Source organism: Suncus etruscus, chromosome 13 (assembly GCF_024139225.1).
Source record: "Suncus etruscus isolate mSunEtr1 chromosome 13, mSunEtr1.pri.cur, whole genome shotgun sequence".
In the NCBI taxonomy this organism is placed as follows: Eukaryota; Metazoa; Chordata; class Mammalia; order Eulipotyphla; family Soricidae; genus Suncus; species Suncus etruscus.
Genome location: NC_064860.1, coordinates 9118009 through 9139947, shown reverse-complemented (window position 1 = coordinate 9139947; position 21939 = coordinate 9118009). Strand labels below are relative to the sequence as shown.

Sequence of the window (21939 nt, the reverse complement as noted above, 5' to 3'; positions counted from 1 at the left end):
CTTACCGCTGTGCTATCACTCTGGTCCCTAGAAGTTTAAGTAAGTTTTACTGACTCGAAAAGCTCGAGTTTCCTGGACTAACAGTAACGTGCTCATTAACATGGAATTTCAGAAAACAGCAACTCTCTAAAGTTACAGAGGTGAATACAAAATCACATATCAGGCAAAGAAACAGACAGACAGTGACAACAATAGAAATATCAGAATGTTACCAGAGTTTTGGAAATACTACATATTTCCTCAAGATTCTGAAGGAAAATGACTTCCTACTTAAAACAGTCAAAATATTAAAAAGTAAGGATAGAATAAGAACAGTTTGAAATAATGTAGACCGCACAATTTATCTTGGGACTGGAGCCATAGCATAGCTGGTAGGGTGTTTGCCTTGCATGGGACCAACCTGGGTTTAATCCTCAGCACCTCCTATGGTCACATGAGCCTGCCAAAAGTGATTTCTGAGACCAAGAAGTGCTAAGAGGCCAGGGAGATAAGATAGTATAGTGGACAGGGCATGTGCCTCATATACAGCCAAGCCAGGTTCAACCTCCAGCATCCCATCTGGCACCCTGAGTCCCACTAGGAATTATCCCTGAGCACTGAGAAGTAAGCCATGGACACCTCTGGGTAGAACCCAAAAACCAAACTCTAAATCTTCCTTCTACCATTCCCCTTGACAATATATATATACACACACACATACATATGTATATATATCTACATATACACACATATATAAATGTCTAATAATTAGATTTCAGGAAAAAAGAGAATATAAAGAAACATGTAGTACTTAAGATGACTATGCTCTGGGTGAGCAGTCACATGGCCATTTCAAACACTGCGTGTTGGCAATGGTACAGCGAGTTGGCCGACAGAGCAACTGGGATCGAGTATTTAAATATAGTACAAAGTGATATACAACAAGAATTTCCACTGACATACACAAGAGTTTCTAATGTAAAATTTTTATCTCACATTCCTCAAAACTCGGTAGCAAGCAATTTATTAAACAAATGAGAAGGCTCCATGAGATAGCTGAAAAGAATCAGCAACTCAATGGAAAAAGTTGGAGTATTATAGTGTGTAAATAGATAAGGGGCCAGAGAGATAGCATAGAGGTAAGGCATTTGCTTTGCATGCAGAAGGTCGGTGGTTCGAATCCCAGCATCCCATATGGTCCCCTGAGCCTGCCAGGAGCGATTTCTGAGCAAAGAGCCAGGAGTAACCCCCGAGCGCTGCCGGGTGTGACCCCTCCACAAAAAACAAAACAAAACAAAAATTCTAGAAAAAAAATCAATACAGCTCAGCTGTGAATGACATGTACAAAGAGATAATAATACAAACCTTCAACAGCACAGCTATTACTGTAAAATAAAGCAGGGCAGGGCGTGTGCAAGAAGTGGTGGGGTCAATAAAATAATCAGAGTCCTCATACCGTAGTAGGCAGTGCATAGAGGATGCCATTAATAGAGTTGAGAAATAAATTGTCACAAGCCATTAAAATGTTATTTGGCTACACAAATGTCAATATTGAAACAAGCAGTTTAAAAGCTTGAAAGAACACTTCTCAAGAGATTTGCTAGCATGCCATGTCCTGCAGAAGATTTTGGCTATTTTTAAACCAAGTGCACATGTAACTTAGCTATCATACATTGAAAAGCCAGACAACACCTGTCTGGTAGGTTCAGATCAACCATGGGGTCTGTGCAGTTAATACCGCTGCACCAGAACTAGTGAACAAAGATAATTCCATTACCAATCGGAGTCACACACCCTAAGATTCCAGAGGGATAGGCACAGATGAACTGCTTTTCATCATGAAAGAAAAAAAAAAGATAAAAATTTCTTTTGATGCTCTCAGCAAAGAAATGGCGATTACAGATCAAATAGAATAAGGGTCTTGTACAGAGGGAGAGGAGAGAAAATAAAAATTAAAAAATCATAATGGGGCTGGAGTGGTAGCACAAGTGGTAAGGCATCTGCCTTGTCCGAGCTAGCCTAGGATGGACCACAGTTCGATCCCCAGTGTCCCATATGGTCCCCCAAGCCAGGAGTGATTTCTGAGGACATAGCCAGGAGTAACCCCTAGGCATCACTGCGTGTGGCCCAAAAACCACTCCCCCCAAAAAATCATAAGGAATTGAAGGAGGTAAATCATAGCAGTGATTCCACATGAGGAACAGATTAAGAAGCCCAAGTAACTAGTAACTTTGTCCCCCCCCCCCCCCCACACATGACACAATTCTGTCATTCTCTATGCCTTTTGGAGAACAAATGTGTTCTCTTCTAGAATAAGAATGTATGAAAAGTGAAAAATCACAAGCTATTATTAAATTTTGTACCCAGCTTCAAAAATCAATGGAGGTTATACCTACAAAGGCATGTTTGCTATATGCAACCAGGTTTACTTGGGGTGGAGGTAAAACTGAGTTTTGTAATTAGAAATCGAAGGCAGCATAAAAAATTAGATGGATAAATAAGGTAAAACCAAGACTATGCTAAGAATTCATGCAGAGATATTTTGAATCTAAGAGATTTTTTTTAAAAATTGTGTTTATAAAAAGGCCTTCACACTCTGCGTATCCCTTTCTAGAAAACTTACCAAGGACTTTAAAGGTGGAAAGGAGAATGTATGTCTGAAAAATATGAAAGAAAGAAAGAAAGAGGAAAGAAAGAAAGAAAGAAAGAAAGAAAGAAAGAAAGAAAGAAAGAAAGAAAGAAAGAAAGAAAGAAAGAAAGAAAGAAAGAAAGAAAGAAGAACGGAAGGAAGGAAGGAGGGAGGGAGGGAGGAAGGAAGAAAGGAAGAAAGAGAGAAAGACAGAGAGAGAGGATGGAAAGAGAATTAGTGTGTGTGTGTGTGTGTGTGTGTGTGTGTGTGTGTGTGTGTGAGGCATTAAACTTGGCCCACAATCCATGTCATGATAACATATTGCTTGATAATTTTTTGGCTAAAGAAAATTCTCATCCAGAGGAATATGATTTTCTCAAATAGTGATGGCATTTTGTGGAAAGAAGTTAATTTTTTGTACAAAAGCTCATTGTCATCTGAAACAAGTCTATGCAAGGTACACAAAAACCGCTCTGCATTTGAAGACAGTCTAGTAAAACTAACAAAAATATGCCATTGCTTCTGTGAATTTCCATTCAGCAGGCTTCCAGTGTCAAAATCTCAAATTGACAATGTTGGTGAATTCTGAGTGTGATGTTAAACAGTGGTCTTTACACTGAGAGAAACATGCTATTTCTCAACTCCAGCATGCCAGGAAGTTATCTGACTACATCTTTTCTCTGGGAATGACTGTAACTGACTAATTATAAGATCATCTTTTGAACCTGCTTAATTGAAAAATATCTAATTCACTTCCCTGAATGTGACTGAAGGTTGCGAGTACAAAGCAAAACATTAGTTCAGGGGGGAAGCCTGATTATGTCCTTACTTAGCATGGTTGCACTTTTCTTTTCTTTTTTTTTTTCCATATCCTATTTTCACTAAGCTTAATAGTTTCCTTAAAAAATTGCTAGAAAGGTCTGAGTTCAGTTATTAAATATTTCATTTAGCTAAAGTTACAATAGCCATTGCTTCTCGGCCTTTTGGCTAAGATCAAGTGTAAAGTCACACTGGAGAGCCCAAATTCTTTGGAGAACACACCACACAGACATGAAATTCAGAAATCAGGAAGAAAAGAATCAGGCTGTAGTGGGTATACTTATGTGCCACCATAATATCTAATTTCAATGCTAAGCAATAAAAAGTCGTCTATGCTGAATTGTCATCAAAAAACCTGTGTTTTGCCCAGTCAGTTTTCTATTGGAGAGATCTTTAGAAGACAGCTATCAAATGGCCTTGAAATATCCTTGGTTTTCTTCTCAGCTCTGCAAAACTGCTGACCATTTAGCTAAAGTCACCAGCACCATAATAATAGCAAAGAAAAGCACAGAAAATCACCAGGAGGTAATTCAGTACATCACAAGAAAAAAAAATAGTTTAGTTTTATTTTTCAGCCCTGGCTAGCAACTTGTCACCAAATGGTTGAAGCTTTTGTTTAAATCCCCAACAAACAGACCTGAGTGCCATAAATCCAAATCTGCTGAAAAATAATGTCTCCAGCAGCAATAAGATGCAGGCAGTAGATTATGGGCCTCTAGAAAAATCACAGGCAAATCAGACTTAGCCAGAGCTTCCCAATTCTGAACTGAAGATGGACTGACTATAAAGGCTGGTTTAACCTGCTGAATCTTGTCTACTGTTAGGCAAGACATTCTTGAGCCCTCTTTTGGCTTTTGAGCATAGCACTAATAAAACTACTGGAAGTGGAAATCCACTCTGAGATCACACATTCTCTTAGCAGGCCAGCAATTGGCTTCATCACTGGCTATGTGTTAAATATGATCACATGTGTAGGCCCAACAATACATTAACTGGGTTTCTGCACTCTAATGTTTCTGAGTGGAATACATTTTTTTCAGTCATTTATATCGTCCCCCAACCCCATTCTGTAAAGACTGTCTAACATAGTAAGACAATGGATTCATGCTGGTTGGGTTAAGAGCCTAAAAGACCTTCCATTTTGAAAAAAAAAAATGTAGGAGGAAGACAATTTGGAAGAGGACTAAGAAGAGGGAGGTGACTTGAGTTAAACCTGTATTTAGCTTCCAGGGAAGAATGAAAGAAAAATAAAGCAGAAATGGAAGACAATGAGAGAAAGAGAATAAAACAACCATTTTCCCCTGTTATTTATATTTTTCATTTCATTTTATAATGGTAATATGAATCTTTCAGCCTACAGCATTATAGGTAAATTCTACCTTGCTGTTCACATAAATTCTTTCAATCCAAATGCTCTGCTTCTCTTTCAACATGACCACTTATTAATACAGAGCAATGCAAGAGAATAGCCAGAGCCAAATTCTGCATTAACACTGGAATGCCCGAGGCAAATGCTCTGGGTCATCAGTTCAACAATGAATCTCCTCTTTCTTTTCCAGTTAGCTTCACAGTCAATGAGGCATACAGAAAGGCAATGACCATTATGTTTTTTTTATATGATACTTCCTTACACATTTCCCCATCTTTCGCTTCAGCTTGGTAGATTTATTAACTGCATCACATATTTCTTGCTTAAGTTTCTTATATCAAAGAGAATTGCATATAATTGTGCAAAACTGACTAAACATTAAGATTTTTCAAAGGGGGCCAGAGTGATAGTACAGTAGGTAGACGTCTGTATGCCACGCACGCGGCTGACTGGGGTTTGATCATTGGCATCCCATAGGGTTCTCCAAACCTGCTGAGAGTGATTTCTGAGTTCAGAGCCAAGAGTAACCCTTGACCATAGCCAGATGTAGCCCAGAAACAAAAATAAAATAAAATAAATGGGAGTGATAAATTCCACAAAAATGACTGGGACAGGAGCAGGAGCAATAGCACAACAGTAGGGTGTTTGCCTTTCACATGGCTAACCTGGGATAGACTGGAGTTCGATCTCCAGTATCCCATATGATCCCTGGAGCCTGTCAGGAGTGATTTTCTGAGTGCAAGGCCTCTGAGTGTCTCTGGTTGTGACCCAACCTCCCCCCTCCATTTTTTTTTCAAATACTTCTTTACATAGAATAACTTCTAGTTCTAAGACGTGAATTCAAAATTGTAAAGTCTCCATCTAGCACCATGTTAAAATTAGGCCAGTTGAAATATAACAAGAATCTGTCTTACTTTTTATATGTCTGAACCAAGAAACACATAATACAACTTACCCCTTTTCCGAGTTTTGAACCGCTGGCCTGTTAGCACTGGCTTCTGATGCTTATTCATAAAATTTCTGAAACAAACAAAAAAATTGTAGATATGAAATAAGCAGTTAATAGAAAAAAAAGTGTATTGTTAAGATGATTTTTAACTACTAAACAGCAAAATTTTTAACATTTAATAATGTTTCGTGTTAACAAAAGACATAGGGGAAGCACCACAGGTTAACATGTTAGCATACAGTATATATATATATATATATATATATATATATATATATATATATATATATATATATATATCCCATAAATACCTTTGTGAGGCATTTGGTAAAAATTTAAAATTATTTCCATGTGTGTTACAAAACCTAAGGCCTAGTAATTCCTTTAGTAAGAGTTTATTCTATTGTCCTATACACATAAGTAAGGAAATATCTCTGTGTAAAACATTTTGTTCCAGTATCATTGAAATCATTAATGCATGGCAAGCTTGTCTAGCTATATAAGGTATGACATAATCATCAAATAGAACATTATGTGTCTTTATAAGAGAAATGAATTAGATCTTAATGCATGACATTTCCCAAGCCATGACTACCTCTCTAGGTTTAACTTTTTCTATCTCTCTTTCCACTGCTCATTCCTGTGACATTCCTGTTTCTTCTTCACCACAATCCTCTCTTTTCTGAGGAGGTTCATTCTCCATTTAGTCCTGAGACTTACTCTCTGCTCACTTTCAAAATCCTCCTTTTCAGAAATCCCTTCCCTAACCATCCAGCTTAATGGAGTCTCTTGTTATATCCTTTCTCCTTATAACTTTATATGGCCTCAAAGACCTTAGTGTCTGTAGTTTCATTTTCCTGTTTACCTGTGGTTTATTTGTCTGATGCGAGTGTAACCTTTATGTGTGTAAGGATTTGTAGCTTTTACTCAATGCTTCCTAAAACAAAACAGAGAAAGCACTTAGAAAATAATTGTCAACTAAGCTGATGCTCAAGACATATTTTTAGTGAGAAAAATTCAAAAGAATATAAATATATTTGCTTAAAAGGGGTATGGGCTCTTCTATGCCAGGAAAACAAAGGATTCAAGCAATTGTAATAGTTTATTTTTTAATTTGTTTAACTCAGAGGACAGGATTTGTGATTGTAATATAAAATATCATATTTAACACAAAATTTATATTAAGTTTATTATTTTTTATTTATTTTTAGTTCTTGAGCCACACCTGATGGTACTCAGGGCTTTTTCCTGCCTCTATACTTAGGGGTCATTCCTGGTGGTGTCTGGGAGACGATATAAATCCCAGGCTGGCCATGTACAAGCAAACCCTTACCCTCTGTACAATAACTCTTGCCCCTTAAATATAAAATATAAATTTAACATATTTTTGAAGTAAGTAAAAACCTTTATAAGATTGCTTATAAATTGAGAATAAGCTTGTTAGAAATATGCCTAGATTGTCTAAATTATGAAGACCAATTAATGTAATATTATTTAACTACCTGTAAAAGTTTTATAAAATTGTGATTTAAAACTTCCTAGATTTTTTCCAATATCTTCACCATTAAGCAATCAAGACATTATAATACAAATTGCTTACTTACTTTTCTACACATTTAAAAAAGTGTTAAGAACATGAAAAAATATTATTCAACACATGTGTCAAGTTTTTCTTCTCACACCCTAAAGAAGAAAAGCATCTAACTTCATATAGACATCACAACAAACACCATTCGTAATGTAAAATGTGACAATAATTAAAACAAAAGCAGTGGATTCATAAGGTAATTATTTTTAAGGTTTAAATGGACAGAACCTTATAAAGGAAGTTACTAAATGACCTTAATGCATCATACTTAAAAAAAAGGTGACTAAGGGGCCAAAGAGATAGCATGGAGGTAGGGCATTTGCCTTTTATGCAGAAGGATAGTGGTTCGAATCCCGGCATCCCATATGATCCCCCAAGCCTGCCAAGGAGCAATTTCTGAGTGTAGAGCCAGGAATAACCCCTGAGCACTGCTGGGTGTGACCCAAAAACCAAAAACCAAAAAAAAAAAAAAGGTGACCAAAACAATATACTCAAGTAAACAAAAGCTGGTAGGATATAAAATCTAAGTTTTTTTTTTTTTTTTTTTTGGGCCACACTCGGCGGTGCTCAGGGGTTACTCCTGGCTGTCTGCCCAGAAATAGCTCCTGGCAGGCACGGGGGACCATATGGGACACCGGGATTCGAACCAACCACCTTTGGTCTTGGATCGGTTGTTTGCAAGGCAAACACCGCTGTGCTATCTCTCCAGGCCCCAAAATCTAAGTATTTTTAAGTCTATGTGATAGGTGAAACAATAGAAACACAGACATTGAACAAGAAGGGCTAACTACACATCTTTAGGAGAGTTGAGTGAGCTGAAGCTTATAAGACATAGTTATAACACAATAAACAAATCAATGCAGTATCATCCCATTTGATAGATGTTGAAAACAGAACTATGAATGTATTATCTCATTGTAAAACTCTGTCATTTATAAATTCTCCTGTTGACATTTTCAATAGATTCCACCCTGAATCAGCAAACACTTTCTTTATAGTGGTGTAAGTAATGAATAAACAGAAACAAATACATGTACACATCTACAGACCATGCAATGAATCTGCATGAATGAGAATTTATGTGGTCATTCATTCCCGCAACTCATGAAACACATCAAATACATTTTCATTCTGCAATTAATACAAAACATCTTAGACAATATTTTTTAATTGCTGCATATCAATAACATCAAAGGGAAGGGAGAAAGAACAAAAGAAATGGGAGAGAAAATAGCTTTGATACATAGGTCTAAGAAAGGATCTTATTCAGGAGACATTTTATATATATATATAAATACATATATATATATATATACATATTTTTAAAACTCTAAAAGGTAATTCATTTCAAACTAACCTACCCAATGAAGTAATTAAACAGATAAAATGTCCTGACCACAACTGATCTGATTCATAAGGAGAACTAATGCACACTAAGATTTACTGGTGGAGACTAAATTGGAACATTCAATTGGAATTATATTGCCAGTGACGTGGTTGAGTGGGGAGCAAGGGAAATTGACTCAAGAAAAAAGTTTCCGGGGCCGGAGAGATAGCATGGGGGTAAAGCGTTTGCCTTTCATGCAGGAGGTCATCGGTTCGAATCCCGGCATCCCATATGGTCCCCCGTGCCTGCCAGGAGCAATTTCTGAGCCTGGAGCCAGGAATAACCCCTGAGCACTGCCGGGTGTGACCCAAAAACCACAAAAAAAAAAAAAAAAGAAAAAAAGAAAAAAGTTTCCATCTCTCTGCTCAACCAAGGTAGGCCACCTGGCTTGGAGAAGTACCTGATGTACATTAGGTCAGCCATAACCTTGTTGGTCCATCACCTTTTCTTCACAGAAAAGAATTTCAGGAGAAAGCAAAACGATGAAGCAAGACAGTCTTTTCATGAAACTTATTATTTTAATTAAAATGTGTTCAATAGAGAACACAGGCTTCCTCAGAGTGGGTAAATAGAATGCAAAAAAACAAGCAAGCAAACAAGATTCATGTTCCAGAAAGAGAATATGGGCTTGAAGACTAAGCCACAAAACATCTTTTAAATTCTTGACAAAAGGTCAAGGGAAACTCAGATAGTCCCTAATGAGCTCTCTTTTTTTCCTATACTTTTCTGTTAATTGAGAACTTCTAATTTGAACTTCTTATTTGAGAACAAATCTATGAATTACTCTATTTTAAAAAATCTTCAGTTTTATATACACCGTCTTCCATTCTAAACCAATTATTTTTCAACAGCTCATGTTTTTGATCTTAGAATGTTCCATGAGGAACATGGGATAAAATAAAAGCTTATGACAACGTTAACATTACAACAAAAACTAAAACAAAATGAAAAACAAAAACAAAACAAAACAAAAGACTCACCTACAGGTACTGAAAGACTAAAAATGAAGCTATTCGGTTCACCGAGTAAGTCTCTGCTGTTTAGCTGTTACTATTTAGAGCAGAGGCTTGGCTTCCAGCTAAATTTAGTTCGCCATGCTACATTATAATCTGTCCAGTGAGGGTCAGCCTTTATAAGGCACTCCCTGAAGGCCTGGCCAAAGTTATGCTAGTTTAAGAGACAGTAGCAAAGTCAAACGTCTGGGGGGGAAGTGTGTATCATCAAGATTGACTTCTATACAAAAAAATAAATCAATACACACACACACACACACACACACACACACACACACACACACACACACACACACACACTGTCCAAATGGAAAGCTGTCTGTAGGAGACCGAGAGAAAGGAGAGCAGGTAGGGCTTTTGCTTTGCAGGACAACATGGGCTCAATCCCTTTTCTCCATATGATCCATTAGCCCCACCAAAAGTGATCCCTGAACTATGACAGAAAAGGCCCCCCGAGTACAGCTGTATGTGGTCCCCAAACAGAACAAAACAAGCCTGTCCATAAAATGGTCAAAGTAAAATAGGATTTATCTCTTTCATATGCCAACTAAAAGAGCATAATTTTTGAAAATCTCTTAACATCAAAATACTAAAATGATACAATAGGTCAAAAAAATAAAGATAGGTGCAAATGAAAGAAACATTTTAAAAAGCCATCCTTACTGAAGCAACACAAAAAGAATAAATGAAAATACTTGGAAAACTAATAGATCAATTTCACCTTACTCTATTAATGCTGACTGTCCTGGGAACTTTGTAGATTCCAACTTTCCTTAATTCTGATACTCTGACAAGGGGCCAGCAACATGGGTGGGCCTCACAGCATCTGTGTAAAAATTCTGCCAGTAGGTCAGTTCACCTTAACTAGTATGAAATTCTAAGTGTCAATAATTCAATGCTAACCTGACCTGATATTATTTATTTCTCTTTGCTTTGTAAATAATTTTCCCTAATAGAAAAGGGTTTATCGTTCAGTTTTCCTTACAAGGGTCCACTCTCACTAACCCAGAGGTTTGGCTGAAAGACTGCTTTTCATTTTTCTGGTCGAGCTCTTCTTTGAACTCGACTTACATGTCAGACTAATAACATAGGCTATGCATATAATGAGTGTCGACTCAAATAACTTCAACTTCATAAATATGTATACAATAAAAAATAGGTCACGTCTTTTCTGTAAAGAGTACACATTTTTTTTAGGTTTTATGGGTCACATGGTACCTGTTTCAAAACTCAAATTTGCTATGAAAGCCTGAAAGAAGATACACAATAAGTAAATAAATGCCATGGTTCTACTCCAATGAAATTTAATTTACAGAATGACCTGGGTCAGAAGGGACCTCCAAATTGTAGTTTGCCAACTTTGTTGTAAAAAAAAAAAAAAGAAAGTATTTGTCTGAGATGATGGGAATATTCTAGCGTCACACACTCTAATATGGCACTTGTGGTTACTGACCCCTTGAAATGTGGTTCGTGGAAATAACCAAAGGTAGAATTTCCAGTATTAACATTATATACAAATGGTCAATACAGTTAACAGCAATCAGATCAGGCAATACAGATCTATTGCATTTCTATGGTCCAACGCACTTAAAATTCGATTAAAAAATGTAAAAGCAGGTTTGGAGAATAGAAAATAGAACATCTGAGATTTCTTCTCTTAAATTAGTATAACTATTTGCCTTGAATGCACCTGACCTAGGATGGACCGAGGTTTGATCCCCAGGCATCCCATACGGTCCCCAAGTCAGGAGTGATTTCTGAGCACACAGCCCGGAGTAACCCCTGAGCATCACCAGGTGTGGCACAAGATACCAAAAAAATAAATAATTAGTATAACTTATAAAGCTGGAGTAATAGCACAGTGGGTATGGTGTTTGCCTTATATGTGTCCAACCAGAGTCTGATCTCAAGCATCCTATACGGTCACCAGAGCCTGCCAGGAGTAATTTTTGAGTGCAGAGCCAGGAGTAACATCTGAATGCTGCAAAGTGTGCCCCCCCAAAAAAAAATTAGAAAGAAAAAAGACCAACTTCAAAGTTATAGTGTCCCAAGTAATTAATATTATTTAAGACAACCAGGACAAAGGCTTTCAATACTCAATAAAATAAAACGATCAGGTAATAATATAATCTTCTTACAGGTGTTTTATAAATATACTGTAATGGTAGAATGTAATAAAGTTATGTTACTTCAGGGTCGGGAGTGATAGTACTTCAGGTAAAGCACTTCTCTTGAATGTGGCTAAAACAGGGTTCAAAATCCAGCCTCACATATGCCTCTTGGGTTGATTCCTTCATGCAGTGCCAGGTGTAATAACCCCTGATTATCGCAGGGTATGCATACTCAAAATGCAAAACATTGTGTCACTTCATTGTAATATTCTGAAAAAATAAGCATTTGATTTCAAGATACTTATGGCAGTGGTGGAGTAGAAAAGTATTTTCACTTTTTTTTTTTTTTTGGTTTTGGGTCGCTCAGGTTTCTCCTGACTCTCTGCTCAGAGATCGCTCCTGGCAGGCCCGGGGGACCATATGGGATGCCAGGATTCCAACCACCATCCTTCTGTGTCTAAGGCAAACGCCTTACCACTGTGTTATCTCTCCGGCCTCAGTATCTTTACTTTATATTCTAAATGAGTGAATTAATTTATCAGAAAAGAACTAAGATTTTTCTATAATTTCAGGCTGTCCTTTTCACAAAAGCTAAGAAAGAGATAGTATAGTGGGTGCGCCTTTGTTTTATCCCTAGCATAGTCTTCAGAGCATCCCCAGAGTAATCCCCAAGTTAAGAGTGAGAAGTAGGGTCCGGAGTGGTTGTACAAACGGTAGGGCAGGGCGTTTGCCTTGCATGTGCTAACCTAGGACGAATGGTGGTTCGATCCCCACCCCCAATGTCCCATATGGTACCCCAAGCCAGAAGCAAATTCTGAGTGCACAGCCAGGAGTAACCCCTGAGTGTCACCAGGTGCCCCCCCCCCAAAAAAAAAGAGTAAGTAGTAATCTCTGAGCATCAACTGTGGCCCCAAAGCAAAACAAACAAAAGTAAGTAATAGAAAACCGACACATTGAGGAATCATTCAGGTTGATAACATTAAAACATTACTCTCTCCAAGAGAAACTTAATAAACTGGATTAGAAATGAAAGGAGGAGATAACTGTAAATACTACAGATTCTAAAGGTATTCAGAGACTACTTAGAGAAACTCTATGCCACAAAAAATGAGAACCTGGAAGAAATGGATACATTCTTGACCTCTAATAATCTTCCATGGTTGAACTAAGGATGATCTACTAAATCTAAATAGTCCCACCACTATTGAGGAAATTAAAATGGTAATCAAAAGTCTTCCCCCAAACAAAACTGCACACACACAGATAAGGATTCACTAATGAATTTTTCAATGATTTCTAGAGAAACTACTACCAAACCTTTCAGGCTCTTCCAGGAAATTAAAGACACAGAAACACTCCCCAAAAGTTTTTATGAAGCTAACATTACCCTGATAACAAAAGCAGACAGAGATGCTGCAAACCAACCAACCAAAACAAAACAAAACAAAACAAAAAAAAACAACAACAACCAACCAAGCAAAGCAAAAATCTACAGAACAATATTCATGATGCAAAGATCCTCTACAAAATCCTGGCAAATAGGATCCAACACCTCATCAAGAAGGTCATACACCATGAACAAGTAGGTTTTATTTCAGAATGCAAGGATGGTTTAACAAATGTAAATCAATCAATATCAACAAAAGGAAAAATGAAAACCATATGATCATAGCAAAAGATGTGGAGAAAGCATTTAATAAGGTCCAACACTCATTTTATTCATGATAAAAATTCTCAACAAGATGAAAATTGAAGGAACTTTTTGAAATATAGTCAAGGCCATCTACCACAAACCAGTGGCAAATATTATTCTCAATGGAGATAAACTAAAAGCCTTTCCTCTAAAATCTGGCACAAGACAAGGCTGCCCCCTCTCACCACTCCTATTCAACATAGCACTGGAAATGCTTGCCAATTAGGCAAGAAAAAGATATCAAAGGCATCCAGATAGGAAAGAAAGAAGTAATATCCTCACTATTTGAAGATGACATGATATTACATTTAAAAGCCCTGAAGACTCTACCAAAAAGGCTCTAAGAACAATATATTCATATAGCAAAGTGGCGAGCTACAGAATTAACACGAAAAAATTAATGGCCTTCTTATACACAAATAATGAAAGAGAAGAAATGGACATTAAAAACATCCTGTCCACATTAGTGCCACACAAACTCGAATACCTTGGAGTCAACTTAACTAAAGAGGTGAAGGACCTATACAAAGAAAACTACAAAACACTGCTTTAAAAAAATAAAAGAGGGACACAAGAAAATGGAGCCATATTCTGCTTATGGATAGGGAATATTAACATCATTAAAATAGCAATATTCCCCAAAGCATTATAACTAATGCAATTCCTTTAAGAACACAAATGACATTCTTCAAGGAAGTGAATCAAACACTCCTGAAATTCATTTGGAAGAATAAAATCCCTCAAATAGCTAAAGCAACCCCTAGGAAAAAGAAGATCACTTTCCCCAACTTCAGTTTATTTTACAAAGCAATAATCATTAAAACAATATGGTACTAGAATAGACACACTCTGATCAATGGAAAAGAATTGAGTAGTTGAGTAGTCAGAAAATGTTCCCCAGACATACAATCAGTTAATCTTTGATAAGAGGGCACGAAAGACAAAATGGAGTAAGAAAAGCTTCCATTTTTTTTTTTTTTAAGGAAAGCCTCTTGAACAAGTGGTGTTGGGGCAATCGGACAGCCTCACGCATCTACTACCATGCACAAAGGTCAAATCCAAATGGAATAAAGACCTTGATATCAAACCCAGAACCACGAGGTATATTGAAGAACATGTAGATAAAACACTCCATGACATTAAGTCTAAAGGCATCTTCAAGAATGAATCACCAGGGGCCGGGCGGTGGCGCTAAAGGTAAGGTGCCTGCCTTGCCTGCGCTAACCTTGGACGGACCGCGGTTCGATCCCCCGGTGTCCCATATGGTCCCCCAAGCCAGGAGCAACTTCTGAGCACATAGCCAGGAGTAACCCCTGAGCGTTACTGGGTGTGGCCCAAAAACCAAAAAAAAAAAAAGAATGAATCACCACTGTCCAAACAAGTGGAAGGATCGATAAACAAATGGGACTACATTAAACTGAGAAGCTTTTGAACCTTAAAGCAAATAGTGACAAGGATACAAAGGCCACTCATAGAATGGGAGAAACTATTCACCCAATACCCTTCAGATAAGGGGCTAATATCTAAGTTATACAAGATACTGACATAACTTAAAGAAAATAACATCTAACCCCATCAAAAAAAAATGGGGAGAATAAGTGAACAAACACTTCCTCAAAGAAGAAATACAAATGACCAAAAGGCATATGAAAAAAATATTCTACATGGCAAATCATCAGGGAGATGCAAATCAAAACAACAATGAGGTACCATCTCTTGCTACAGAAACTGGCACACATCACAAACAACAAAAACAAGTTAGTACATGTGGAGAGGAAGGAACTCTCATTCACTGCTAGTGAGAATGCTGTCTAGTCCAGCCTTTATGAAAAACAATTTGGAGATTATTCAAAAAACTGGAAATTGAGTTCTCATATGATCCAGCTATACCATTCCCAGGGATATAACCCAGGAACAACAACAACAACAACAACAAAAACAATACAAAAATGCCTTCTGCATACCTATATTCATTGCAGCATGTTTTACAATAGCTAGAATCTGGAAACAACTCAGGTGCCCTACAATAGAGGAGTGGCTAAAGAAACTGTGGTACATATACACAATGGAATATTATGCAGCTGTTAGGAAAAATGAAGTTATGAAATTTTCCTATACATGGTTGGACATGGAAAGTTATTTTGCTGAGTGAAATGACTCAGAGAAAGAGAGATGGAAACATAATAGTTCCACTCATCTGTGGGATTTAAGTAAAATAAAAGATAGTATGGTAATAATATACAGAGACAGTAGAGATGATGTCCAGTCCATGATATGAAGCTTACCACAAAGATTGAAGAGTGTAGTTTGAGAAATAACTACACCAACAACCAACATGAAAATGGTAGTGAGTGATTGAAATAGAATGCTTGCTCGAAGACAGGCTGGTAGTGGGGAAGGAAGGAGATGGAAGGCATTGGTGGCAGGAAGGTTGCACTGGTGAAGGGGTGTGTGTGTACGTTTTTATGACTGCAACCCAACTATAAACATGTTTGTAACCATGGTGCTTAAAAAAAGCGATCAATAAACAAAGAAATTGAGTATTATAAATGTATTTCTAAGATTAAAATACAGATTATAAGAAAACACAACATTTCTATGTCAAGTAAACTTGATATTCCTATGGCCCCTTAGGGCTCTGATATTAAATTTTTATGATAAAAAATCAAACCAAAATATATTTAAACTGTATAACTGAGTTTGCCAAGGGGATGTCAGGAGACCTTGAGACTTCGGTGGATGGACATTCATATTGGTGGTGTATATGATTCTGAAATATTTTCTGATGGAAACTCCATTACTAATAATTTTGTAATCCATAGTGCCAAAATAAAGAGTAAAACAATGAACACAAAACAAAAGTTCACTCTCATAAAACAAAAATACTTATGTTGCTAAAAGTTGAAATTATTAATCCTCTAAAATGTTCTTAAACATATGCCTACAATAACATTGTACAATTTGTTGTCCAGAATACATAAGCTTCTTTAATGCCTTTATCATCATTTTCTAAAAGCCTCCTCCTCATCAAAAATCACTCAGCTCTACAAATGCACCATGACTGCCAAAAAATTCTATGCAAATATTAGTACTTACAATAGAAAAAAGCATTAAGTATTAAAATAGCCTACATAAAAGACAGTGGTTAATAAAATATTCCTTTAATACAAAAATGTCACAATTAATATAACTCTTTCATTTTTATCTCTAATGACATAACGGAACAATCTTTCTTAAGAGCAATAGAACTTTAATAGTTTTCTACTTGAATTTTTACGATATTTTACACTGAAGGACATTACCAAGGGAATCTTAAACTGTACTAAGCAACTTCCTTATAAGGAAAGAATGAATTAAACCTAAAAGAATTGTATTGGAGGGGAGCCCCAAGATTTAACTGTGTTAACTTAAATCTTTTTTTTTTTTTTTTTGGGCCACATGCGTTTGATGCTTAGGGGTTTACTCCTGGCTAAGTGCTCAAAAATTGCCCCTGGCTTGGGGGGACCATATGGGACGCCGGAGGATCAAAGCGCGGTCCTTCCTTGGCTAGGGCTTGCAAGGCAGACACCTTACCTCTAGCACCACCTCACCGGCTTCTTAACTTAAATCTTGCTTAAGAATATTTAGCATAATATTATGGCTCCAAAGCTACTTCCCATCTTTTTTTTTTGTTTTTGTTTTTGTTTTTTTTGGGTCACACCCGGCAGTGCTCAGGGGTTATTCCTGGCTCCAGGCTCAGAAATTGCTCCTGGCAGGCACGGGGGACCATATGGGACGCCGGGATTCGAACCGATGACCTCCTGCATGAAAGGCAAACGCTTTACCTCCATGCTATCTCTCCGGCCCCCGCTACTTCCCATCTTAAACTCATTAGTATATCTATCTAATTTCTAAAATGCTGGTTATTCTGCTTTCCTTTGAACACAAGGGGAAATCTCCAAGTTTTAACCAACAGCCTCCTCAAAGAAAGAAATTTAGATCACTAGGTAATTCTACTTAATTAATTTCAATGAAGGCATTGCCAAAACTTTTAGGATGCATAATTAAGTGTCAGAGTGACAGTAAAGTGCTTGTCTTGCATACAGATGACACAGGTACGATCCTTGGTATCCCACAGGGTTCTCAGAATGAGTGAATCTTGATCAGGACCAATAATTAAGCCCCAAGCAAAGCCACTGTGGATACAAAGTAAAACCCAAACAATGTACAGTATATTAACTCCCCAAGAAATTTTACTTTGCCTATCTACTCACAGTACTTTAACTCCCTATCAGTGGTCTTCAAACTATAGCCCATGGGCCACATGTTGTATTGTATCTGTTTTGTTTCTTCATTGCAAAATAAGATATATGCAGTGTGCATATGAATTCGTTCATAAATTTTGTTTTTACTATAGTCAGACCATTGGAGGGTCTGAGGGACAGTGAACTGGCCCCCTGTTTAAAAAGCTTGAGGACCCCTGCATGGTCCTTTTTCCACCCACCAAAAATCTCTCCCAGATTCTTCAGGTTCTCCAATATTTACAAGGTTCATTCAAACATTTTAAATGATCTAATCTTGATAATGTCATTTTCACTCTCACTTTGATCTGCCTGCCCCAAAACCTCTACAAACATTATAGCATGTTCTGAATTTTTGAAAATCTATATTAGAACATACCACATTAGGTTTGTTTATTTGTTTTATAATGCAAAATGTACAAAGATAACTACTCTTTTTTTTAAATTTTTATTGTGAGCAATAAAAGTACGGACAAGCATGAAGGATGGACAAGAACACAAGAACACACTCAAACTCACACAATCACTTGCACACACATAGACTTAGAATTTTCTTGCTTCTAAACCAGAAGATGGATCCTGCTACAAAGGTAGAGTCCCCCAAATCCTTAGCAAAACTGAGCTATGATCCACTTTACTATACCCTAAGCTGTATGCACAATTTCTGCCATTGGACCATTCTTTTATGTTGCAGTCTTATATATCATGGAACGAACAAAGTGAAAAACAAGATGCCGATTTTCAAAGACAAGAAATACTAACTTGGGATGAAGAGTGTACAGAAGCTTGCCTTGCACTCAGCTGTCCAGGGTTCAATCCCCAGCACAAAAGATCCACAAACGCATCAGGAGCTCAGAACGAGTGATTATGGTCCAAACACCTACCTATCCCCTCCAAGGAGATCTAACCCCTCCAGAAGATCTAACCTCTAGTGATTCTAAAGGCTGAGCTCCAAAATAACAAGATTTATTTTATTTTATTTTGAATTTTTTCTTTATTTAAACATCTTGATTACAAATATGATTGTGATTAGGTTTCAGTCATGTAAAGAACACCCCCCTTCACCAGTGCAACATTACCACCACCAATGTCCCAAATCTCCCTTCATCCCACCCCACCCCCACCTGTACTCTAGACAGGCTTCCCAGTTCCTTCATTCATTCACATCATTATGGTAGTTCTCTGTGTAGTTATTTCTTTTTTTTTTTTAATTTTTTTTAAATTTTTTTATTTTTAATTATGAGAACAAGGATGCAAAGAAAGAGGACAAGGTAAAGTTACAATGGAAGGACAATACATAACATAATTCTCAGAAGTCCCCTTGCTGATATCCCAACTTTGAAATTTCATCCAAAGAACATTAAGATTGTAACACACTGTAATATTTCTTAACAGCACACAAGGCAATCTAAAGCCATAAAACTTACATAACTCCTTAAACATTATAGGCATAGCATTTTTTTTACATTTCCATATTCATGCATATTAGCTTAAGTTAACCTCAAATCTTAAGTGGGTTCTTTTTAAAGATTAGAGTCAAAGGAGCACAGCAAAAATGGTGTTAGAGTGGCAATTGTTGCTTGCATAGGCCCACCAAAATATGAAGGACATGGAAAGAAATAACCTTGGTCTAAATACAAAAAGACCCGACCCCTGAAGGTTCCTGGCACAAGACCAACTCTAGGCTCCAGGCAAGCTAGATCGTCCAATCCAAGACATTGTCTGTAGTGCCAACACACTTATATTTTTCACACAGTCTCTGTTGTTGGTATCAAGCTTCTGTATTAAAGATCCTGGAATCTGTATATCCAACATTGAAGTCAGGATGTGGAGCGTCCTCTGGTTTCACCTCACAGTCAAAGTGCAATGCAGGGAGCTCTGTGCTGTAAGCAGGTCGTTGTTGTTGTTAAGTCTTCTCAGTGTTAATGTGTAGTTATTTCTATAGCGTCTTCACCACTCTTTGTGGTGAGCTTCATGAAGTGAGCTGGAAGTTCCAGCCCTTCTCTCATTGTCTCTGAGGATTGTTGCAAAGATGACTTTTATTTTTCTTAAAACCCATAGATGAGTGAGACTATTCTGCGTCTCTCTCTCTCTCCCCCTCTGACTTATTTCACTTAGCATGATAGACTCCATGTACATCCATGTATAGGAAAATTTCATGATTTCATCTCTCCTGATGGCTGCATAATATTCCATTGTGTATATATACCACATTTTCTTTAGCCATTCATCTGTTGAAGGGCATCTTGGTTGTTTCCAGAGCGTGGCTATTGTGAATAGTGCTGCAATAAATATAGGTGTCAGGAAGGGGTTTTTGTATTGTATTCTTGTGTTCTTAGGGTATATCCCTAGCTGGGTCGAATGGGAGCTCAATTTCCAAATTTTGGAGGAATCTCCATATCGCTTTCCATAGAGGTTAGACTAGAAGGCATTCCCACCAGCAGTGGATAAGAGTTCCTTTCTCTCCACATCTCCGCCAGCACTGATTGTTCTCATTCTTTGTGATGTGTGCCAATCTCTGTGGTGTGAGATGGTATCTCATTGTTGTTTTGATCTGCATCTCCCTGATGATCAGTGATGAGGAGCATTTTTGCATGTGCCTTTTGGCCATTTGTATTTCTTTTTTATCGAAGTGTCTTCATTTCTTCTGCCCATTTTTTGATGGGATTAGATGTTCTTTTCTTGTAAAGTTCTGTCAGTGCCCTGTATATTTTGGATATTAGCCCTTTATCTGATGGGTATTGGGTGAATAGTTTCTCCCACAAGATGGGTGGCACTTGTATCCTGGGCGATATTTCCTTTGAGGTGCAGAAGCTTCTCAGCTTAATGTATTCCCTTATGTTGATCTCTGCTTCCACTTGTTTGGAAAGTGCAGTTTCCTCCTTGAAGATGCCTTTAGTCTCAATGTCATGGAGTGTTTTACCTACGTGTTGTTCTATATACCTTATGGTATCAGGTCTGATATCAGATTTATTTTAAATTTTTATTATTTGTTTGTTTTTTGGGTCAGACCCACTCTGCTCTCAGTAATCCCTCCTGACAGATTTGGGGGAATCATAAGAGATGCAGGGGATTGAACTGGATTGGACCCAGGTCAGCTGCATAAAAGGCAAATGTTCTACCCACTGTGCTGTTGCTCCAAACCCTATTTTTAATTTTTTAATTAAATAGCCCATAATCTGTGGTGTTGAAATAGGTACATTGGAAATCATCATGAACACTGTAAATCACAATTATCTCAAATAATAAACGTAAATTTTACATATAATAAATATCAATGTAAAATACAAGTACAATTTTTATACAAGTACATCTATAGTTTATCTAATTAAAAATCATTCAAAAGGGGCCGGAGAGATAGCATGGAGGTAAGGCGTTTGCCTTGCATAAATAAGGGCGGTGGTTCGAATCCCAGCATCCCATATGGTTCCCCCGAGCCTTCCAGGAGCAATTTCTGAGTTTAGAGCTAGGAGTAATCCCTGAGCACTGCCAGGTGTGACCCAAAAAACCCAAAACAACAACCACAACAAAGAAATCATTCCAGAATTTGCTTCAAAAATTAAGTTTTCTTCAGTACAGAATAACTATAAACTAAGCTAACAATTCTCTCATTCATCAAAACTTTCATTAATATAGTTTATGAGCCCATTCTCTTTTAATCTTTCCCAGTCGCTCCTCATCATTATATTCAATGAGGAGAAATTTCATCAGTTGATGAAAAACACCATCTACTCTACAATCAGTTGTAAAGAGTAATTGGTTATTTTAAAGTTAGCTGATATGTTGCCCTATCTCCCTATCCCCAAACCCGCTGTTTTTTGTGCATGCTATTTTTAAAATAAAATATTAAGCAGAACAAAACCACAGGGGAACAAACTGAGCAATAACAGTACTTTGAGAATCAAGTTAAGAGATAGACAGATCAAAGGGCCAGAGCATATGCTTTGCATGAGGGAGCCCTGGCTTGATTGGAGGGGAGCAATCTCTAAGCAAAGAACTGGAAATACCCTACCCCAACTGCAGAGCATCAGAACTGGCATTGCTAGCTGTGGCCCCCTAATGAACAAGAAAACTTTACAAAAGTGAATGGTGAAATAAAGCAATAAGATTGATTTTTAGTTT

General features: G+C 37.3%; 1 protein-coding gene across 1 annotated transcript in view; it reads right to left on the bottom strand.

Moving 5' to 3' along the window:
• BZW2 (basic leucine zipper and W2 domains 2) overlaps window positions 1–21939 on the bottom strand; it is a 68498-nt gene that overhangs the window by 32227 nt on the left and 14332 nt on the right. The window contains exon 2 of the mRNA XM_049785696.1: window positions 5752–5816. Within this exon, the coding sequence (XP_049641653.1) occupies window positions 5752–5809 (58 nt within the window). The 5' untranslated portion in view covers window positions 5810–5816. The remainder of the gene's footprint in view (window positions 1–5751; window positions 5817–21939) is intronic.